The following is an 8566-nucleotide window of genomic DNA, read 5'->3' as shown; positions in this document are numbered from 1 at the left end:
GCACCATTTTCTGCAAAGGCAGTGGATTACTTCCACAAGATTGGATATTTGACATCTTTTTAAACTATGTGCAATAACGTTTTATAATACATCTATCCAGTATTGAAATATCTGCTCTTAAATTTTGACATTTAAAATTGTACTTTCATTTTTTTTTTCCTGTTATATATTTGCTTGATGTAACAAAACAGAATGCAACAGAAAGAAAAATAACCTTAAGTTTTTATTCATGGGAATGATATAAACTGGAAACAGGGAATGCAAACCCCCAGAAATGAATCAGGCTCAGCTTTAAAACAAACAAACAAACATGTACCTTGTTTTCATTTATTTTGAACTTAAACAACGGGCTCCAAATGTCATATCAGCTCATTAGAAACACACACTGCAAATACAAGCAGCTGTTTACAGTACTAACCCCCATTAGCCAGTTCCCATTGTAGGAGTTTAGAACATGTGTGCTGAAGGATTCACCAGACTCATGAGTTGCAGTGCAATTACAGCAATGGAGGGAATGGAGCATGGGCACATCATTCCATGATGTTTGTGTCGTCTCCTTTAGGCTGACTGCTGAATTGCTCTTTTTCATCTTAGTCTATTTGGTGAATTTCATGTTACTGAAGGCAATATCTGACAGAGATGTTTACTTAGCTAACTTGTGAATGATTAAACCGGTAGCCAACCAGCCTTACTCTCAAGCCCTCCACAATAGAACCCACTGTTTCCTCCCAAAAAGGGTCATGAAAGACACCTGGCAGGTCCTGTTACTCAGATCATCTCACTAGTTGTGGTGGAAAACAGCATAATGTAATTGTTTCGTCACATGAACTATTTGCAGATAAAGAGATGCCACGTGATTTTCACCTTCTACTTCTTGCTCCAAAGTTCTCTTAAATATTCTGTTCGATCAAACCACAATCAAGTCCATTGGTCACCAAGTTTTAGTTTTCACCCCAAGTATGGGCAATGTTTTTTTTTACAAAACCCTTTTATTTCCCTTCCCATCCCCAACCCCATTCTTGAAAAGAGCAAAGATGTTTCAGTTCTTCTTGCTCTTGGGCGAATCGTATTTCCTCTTGCTGGAGTACCAGAGAAGCAGAGGGATGCCGATGGAGGGTAGCGTCATCACACCAAATGCAGCCCAGTCCAACTAAAGACAGACACACGGAGCAGTGAGTGAAGTGTTAGAGGACTGTTCTGGCAAATGCAAAAACTTCAGTCTATAAGCCATGAATCGAGACACTATGTGAACAGTGGTATCAAGGAACTCTGTTGTTGTGGAGACTTTAATTTAGTTTATCAACATGCACTACTCGTACTAAAAAGTACTTCTTGTGCTATATGCAAAAATTTGTCAGTGTAGATACAGTAAATTCCAATTTACAACCCAATAAAGATCCTTAGAGGTTTACAAAATTCCACCAGCCTCAATTTACTTTGATCAGCATAGGCCAGTGGACTCAGGTGCCATAATGAGCGAGCCTCAATCTGTTTTTAACACTTACATAGTGTGGAGAGAAGCGCCGGTCAAACTCTCGCTGAGCCAAGATTCCTCCCTGTCCAGGAGCACTGGTGTAGCCAACCTGCAGGAAGGGAAGGAGGGGACACTTTAGCTTCTAACACATCACTATGGACTGTAAATGCTTTGACTCACTAAGGACTTTAACTGCTTTTACCACAACTTGTCCTCCCTCCTGAACCAGGTAGCTGACGGTAGCAGAGGTAAAATTAAAGTATCCAGCCTTCAAGGGGCGCAACACCACTGTGTGAGAGACGTTGCTGGCTCTAAAAGTTTCAGAGTTAAGAATGATGACTTGGAGAAAGAGCCCATCTATGGTTATTTAAACCAACTTAAATCAAATTCCTGCATTCCTGGTTCATTAAGGCCTCCGTCTTATGAACCATGAAGAGTGAATACTTCTTTAGGTTCAGCGGCCTGAAAAGCTATCATTTCAGTATTTGGTCCTACTGTGTAAGATGAAATAACTGTGGTGCAAAACATAGGCTGCCATACAGACACCCAGTAACTTACGTTTGATTAAGAATTTAAGATCAAACTCCCATTAAGCCACAATTAATGCGTCAAAAATAGCTCAAGTTTGATAGTGCCAGTGAGAAGTCATGTTACTGCAAGGATACGGTGCAATCCTGTCCCATTTCACATTCAGCATTCCGGAAACAATTCCAAAATCTTCAGGAGGAAAAGAATCATCGGATAGCTCCACCTCTAGAGCTGCACTGTGGAGACAAACCAGAGGATGACATTTAGTCACACAGTATGCACTAAACATTTTATCAGGTCTTGACAAGCTCTCATGCAGTTCACATTTCAACAATTCTGAAAACGTCTTGATAACGTTCAAACGTACTGATAAAGTGATTATTAAACAGCAGTTTGCTAACAAACAACTGAATAAAATAATTCTGTGTCGTTTGGTTTTCTGTGTGTATTCCTTTGTACAGTTATCTGATTTACAGCAGCTGTCCAGATATCTGACCTGGAGCCCACGTTGTAGATGCTGTACTGGAGGGTCAGGTCGCGGCCCTCCACAGCATAGCGGTTCAGGAGGGATTTGGAGGCCAACAAACGGGCGCCCTCTTCTCCTGAGCCCAGAGCCAGCAGAGAAAGGATTACAAACACGTGCAGCATCCTGGTCATCTGGTCAAAACAAACAAACAACAAAACAAAAAAGGGAAATTAACTGGAGTTAGGAGGAGAAGACGATGGACTACAAAGTATGGTGAAACTATAGCCAGGAGTCCAGGCTGCTTTTGAAATAAAACAATATGCGGTAGTGTCCAGGTTAACAACTAAATTTAGCATAAACAACAAAAAAGAAAGGGGAAAACAAACTGCAGTCAGTCTTTAAACGGAGACTACTTCCTATTTATCTTAGGTTTGACTTTCAAAAGACGAAAGAAAAATCGCGACTGGGAGGTAATTTTAAAAGGCTGTTACTATATGTTACTAATGAAGTGTCCGGCTTCAAGTCAGAGTGCTCAACACTAACCGGTGCTTACGTGGACCAAAGGAGTCACATCTTCATTTGCGTTAGTAAGAAAATTATAGTAAGTAACAACGCTTTATGTCTAACAGGCGTTTCATAGGTTCGCTGTATAATAACAATATGTCCTAAAATAAAACATTAGTAAATTATAACTCTGAAGCTTTAAAAGAAAAACAGGAAGAGATTTTTTACCTTCCTCTAGTTCTCTTCAAATGGCAGCAGAAAGTAAAGGAGCTAGTCAAGCGCATGCTCAGAAGCTTAAAGCCTGTTTTTACATGACGTGTACCGAAGGGGAGTTAAAGAAGCCTGCAAACTGCAGCGCCCCTGGTGTTCGGGAGGGAGATAGGAGTCATTCGAAAAGAACGTAGCTCATTATGCAGAAGTAGCTGGACTGCCTGTTCCGGCCCTGTAAAAGTACTTGTTGATCAGTTGAATTTTCATACATATAAAACGGTTTATGTACAAAACATAATTCATTGAGAATAAAATTCTCACTGCAGGTTCTCTGATCTTAATAAGATAACTCTTGCACAGTCATACATAGTACAATAGTACAATGAGATTGGAAAACTGTCCTACGTCGGCACTACATATAACACAACACGACACGATATGACACATCACAACGCAACACAAACAACACAATGCTCACAGACAAGACCCTCCGTGAATACATGCATTACATTATATTTGCATATAGAAATGAAAAATGAAATAATGGATTGGATTTATATAGCGCTTTTCAAGGCACCCAAAGCGCTTTACAATGCCATTATTCATTCACTCTCACATTCACACACTGGTGGAGGCAGCTACGGTTGTAGCTACAGCTGCCCTGGGGCAGACTGACAGAAGCGAGGCTGCCAATACTCCCAAAACTTGCATTTCTAATCCTAGGACTTCAAAGGCTGTAAATGATTTTTGGTTATACTTTATACATGAATCAAAAACAAATGCAGGCATTCATCAGTTTGCCTTTGGATTCTATTTGTCAAACCTTTATGTAATTCATTCATTTGAAAATGTTCTCATTTTTGTATCATCACTTGGGCTCTGCTGTGCTACCATGGCAACAGAATCTGGTGATAATTCAGTGTCAATATTCGCATCAAGATGTTCCTTCCCAGCCACTCTGCTTTCATCTATTATCAGATGATAGCAGATGCTTATCTGATACCGTATCAGCATTTCCTGTAACACTCAAAGATGCCACCAAAGGTTTCCAGAACTACCTTGTCCCCTGCCTGTAGATGCTAAATATGCATGTACCTTTTTTTCCCCAATATATACATGTTGCCCACATAGACCGCGAAGGTCCTCCGAAGGATGCAGCCGATGTTTTGGGACACAGCTTGCGTTTTCTTAGTTTACTTCGTCCACAGGTAAACACAAAAACTGAGTTTTTGAAAATATCCACCCTGGCAGGAGTTTTTAAAAATCTCCGTTTTCAGTTACCAAATACGCCGTTTACGTGTGGACGAAAGGCGCAAACGAATAGAAAAATCTGCGTTTTCAAAAATACCCGGGTACGTGTGGACGTAGCCTAAGTGCTAAACATTAGGCAGATGGCAGAGGTTGTGATACGGTTGTTGACAATCTTCTTGTCAATGCTCAACATGAATGTCTCAGCAGCAAAGCAGGAGGAACCTGAGAATTAAAAAAAATCATCAACAACAAGAAAAACTAATGAAAACCTTTAATAACAAGGGTTTGAATGTCTTACTGGCTGAACCTATATGGTTGTGTTAGTCAGTGTATTAGTGTGGAAGCAACAGAACATGAAACTAAACAAGCCAAGAGTATCACCTTCTTGCATGCTCAATGAGCCAGGTAAGTAAATCCCAAAAAGTTGATTCTGTTCATCAGCTTAGTCTATTCAATGTATACATCTGTCCCAAGTCATGTATATTTCGTATTTCTTCAACAACGGTTTGAATGGTAGATGTTGGCAGAAGATGCTGTCCCTGTGCTTTAATGTAAAACATACTGAAATTAGACCCATCCATACCAGGGTCTTCTGTATCTGATACACTGGCACCTTACTGTATGGTGGCACTTGTGGTTGGACTCTCTGAGTATCTTTGTTTGAACCACAAATCACGTTTTCTAAACGTTTGTGTTTTCTACACATATGGGAGGCAAATGTAGATTTTACAGAGAACACACTTTGGCATCCTCTCACTGGACAAGTCACATGCTGTTCACAACTAAAGCGTGCAGTTTTCTTTGTGTGCACTCAAATGGAGTCGAGTCAACTAGCGCCACCTGTGGCCAAGTGCCATAGTCTACAGCCAGGTTAACTTGTGACACACAGATCTGCACCACGTTTGAATTCCTGTTTCATGCACAATATATTTGTAACTTTGAATGTTGTCTGTTTGTGCATCTTGCAAATAAACCTTTGAACCTAATGAAATGATATTATGTGTTTATTTTTGGCCTGCATCAGTGGGAAATGCCAAGTTATTTACATAAAGTTATAGAAATCAGCTCTCCCGTTGTTCATCATGATCTTAATAACTTTTTTCCATAACAAAGAAATAGGTCTTGAACAAATATATGACACATGAATATTTCACTAGTGTTGTAACGTCACATCCTGTTAGCTTTTCTCTGGAAATTATCATTTTATAATTCATAATGCCTCATAATGGTAATTCATCAACATGGCTGGAGAGAGTTGATTCAGTAAAAAGGACTAGATGTTACAGTCCCTGATAATGCATTGCTTTAGATGGAGAGACTCTTGAGGGATGGCTGTTATGAGGAAAGGCAGCCCAGAAACTTTGCCAGCAGCACGCATCGTTGTGTGCCTCAACTTTCGGTCTTTTACCCAGGCTAATCTGCCATTTTCCTTCCTTGGTTAGGTTTAGGGATTAGAGATCTGATCTAGATTATCATTTTAAATTTGGGACACATCATGTAGTGGACCTTGGATTCATCAGGTGTTTCGGCCGTTATCACTAGACACCCTCATCCAAGGAGGCCCTGCCAGGGTTGATCAGGCCCTGGAGTGTGTCACTGGTTTATGTTAAAAATTTTCTCTTCTTCTTTCTTCTGTTTAGTTTCCTACAGTTTATCTTTCTATATGTTCACTGCAACTGAGAAAAAATAATACTTACCTCTTTAGCATTTACAGAGCCTAACTTCTTCAAAGGGATAGAAAAGGTGATAGAGAGAAGTAAGACAAAAGGGGACAAGATAGGAGAGAGAAGAGCCGGGAGGGGGGCACCCGGTCTGGCTTCCCACACCACCTTATACACAGTCTGTTTAAGTGTGGTTAATTTAACAAACACTTGCAGCAGCATCTGCAGCAGTTACACAGTGATTAGTAATAAACAGAGCCAGTGTGATTGAGTCGAGAGAGTGAGTGGATTTAAGAAAGTGGGTGACTCAAGTGTTTCAGTGGGTTTGTTTTTGTTTTTTTATTGTTGAGATGAGTTAGAATTTTGTTTGTTTGTTTGTTTTAAAGTTAATTTAATTTTCAAAACTTGCACATGATCTTCAATTTGTAGAAGATCTACTGACTATCACATAGCAGCTGGAGCAGTCTCAAATGGAGTTCAGTCCACTACTGCCACCTGTGGCCAAGTGCCATAACCCACTACTAGATTGACTGTGACACATCTGCAGTAGAGGCTGAGGGGCTCCACTTACACCTGGAGCATTCAAACCTACCCACAAACATGTTGAAAGGTGCAATGTGGATTGTCAAGACTGAAACCAGTCATTAAGCAAAGACAACAGGGATCTTTTTTTCTGTTTATTTAGTATGCACAACATTTGTAGTCGCCTTCTGCACAGGGGAAGTCCACGCACACTGTGTACAGCCCTGTGTACAGTCCCAGCAACACTCCAGCACATCTTGGTTGGTTGTAGGGCTAGCCTTACTCAGGGCAGATACACATAGAGACACAATCAGGTCCTCAGGTGTCTAGCCAAGAAAGCTGAGTGCAAGAGAAAATCCATTGATGCTCAACCCTTTGCGAACCAAGAGAAGTGTCAGTTTTCATCAGCATTTGTCCCGGAGGGGGACAAGCCGAGGACTAGCCCTTCCGCCCTAGACCTGGGCCCGCTGAAGGTCGCCAGGGATTGGCAGATGCGAGTGGACTTGGATCAGACGCTAATCTTTTCCACAGAGATCGTAACAACTACTCTGCGACCAGACCTCGTCCTTTGGGCTTACTAAAAACTTGCCACTGAGCTGAAATCTTTTTGTAGCCTAAGCCTGCTTTAAATTTCTCAATAACTTTATCCCTGACCTGTCTGGTGTCTAAATCCAATCGAGAATCTGTGGCAAGATCTGAAAACTGCTGTTCACAAACGCTGTCCATCTAATCTGACTGAGCTGGAGCTGTTTTGCAAAGAAGAATGGGCAAAGATTTCAGTCTGTAGATGTGCAAAGCTGGTAGAGACAGACCCTAAAAGACTGGCAGCTGGAATTGCAGCAAAAGGTGGTTCTACAAAGTATTGACTCAGGGGGCTGAATAATTACGCACACCCCACTTTGCAGTTATTTATTTGTAAAAAATGTTTGGAATCATGTATGATTTTCGTTCCACTTCTCACGTGTGCACCACTTTGTGTTGGTCTTTCACGTGGAATTCCAATAAAATTGATTCATGTTTGTGGCTGTAATGTGACAAAATGTGGAAAAGTTCAAGGGGGCCGAATACTTTTGCAAGCCACTGTACAGTGATGTACTGTTAGTTGCTAATTGTGAGAGGGAAGGATTCTTTAAAAAATATAATAAATGTTCTTCCTAATGTTATTATTCTTCCTGTTAATAATAATAATTATAATAATAATAATAATAATAATAATAATATAATATAATATAATATTTTAACAAATAACACAGTATATTGACATAATGATCAAACAATAATAAATTTGCTAAAATGCCCATCATTGTAGATCATTGTCGGGCATTAATCTAGACAGTTGCTGTCCATAGATTACAAATATACATATTATCATTTGTCATAGATATGAAAAAAGTTATTTACAAGTATAAATTACAAAATAATAACACTCCAAGCATAACAAGTAAACAATAAACCCAAAACCTATGTTGTTATCACAATAAACAAACGGGGATTTCTCTAAGCGTGTGGATCATAATCACTGATAGTCTGGTCTAATGTGCAGCTTTGTTTAGAATTGCTTGTTTCTGAAACCTCAATACAACTCGTGCACAACTGCTTCAAATTATTTAGTGTTTCACGAAGCATTACTTTTCACTAGACTATCACTAGCCCTAAGTATTTTGATTGCTTAACTACAGACACTTCAAGTCTCTTATTATGATGTAAATTAAAGACACTTGGAGGTTAACAATGACTATTAAGTTGTAAAAGCTTTATTTGTAATGCGACGTAATCGTTGTGTCCGCCTTTGCTGTTGTTTGATTGGTTTGACGAGAACGTATCCGTGATCTGATTGGTTTTCAATGACACAACACAGTTCCGCAAATCTAGTCTGTTTGTGTTTTGACTGTTTTTTGCAGAGAGCTTCAGAGCACCACGAAGTGTACACACAAGGAGACTGTCAGCGTT

At 39.9% G+C, this 8566-nt stretch overlaps 1 protein-coding gene across 1 annotated transcript; it reads right to left on the bottom strand.

Annotated features, from left to right (window-relative positions):
* Positions 1–210: 210 nt before the first annotated feature.
* ssr2 (signal sequence receptor, beta) lies at positions 211–3289 on the bottom strand. The gene is made up of 6 exons (XM_005947047.2): positions 3201–3289; positions 2499–2659; positions 2140–2238; positions 1677–1785; positions 1506–1583; positions 211–1150 (listed from the first exon to the last, which is right to left on the bottom strand). Exons 2-6 carry the CDS (start codon positions 2657–2659, stop codon positions 1040–1042), a joined length of 558 nt encoding a protein of 185 aa, XP_005947109.1. The 5' UTR covers positions 3201–3289; the 3' UTR covers positions 211–1039.
* Between the last annotated feature and the right edge of the window lie 5277 nt (positions 3290–8566).

The sequence above is a fragment of the Haplochromis burtoni genome, unplaced genomic scaffold (assembly GCF_018398535.1).
Source record: "Haplochromis burtoni strain Fernald_Lab_line unplaced genomic scaffold, NCSU_Asbu1 Contig_366, whole genome shotgun sequence".
Lineage (NCBI taxonomy): Eukaryota > Metazoa > Chordata > Actinopteri > Cichliformes > Cichlidae > Haplochromis > Haplochromis burtoni.
This window is presented reverse-complemented; position numbering and strand designations above follow the sequence as displayed.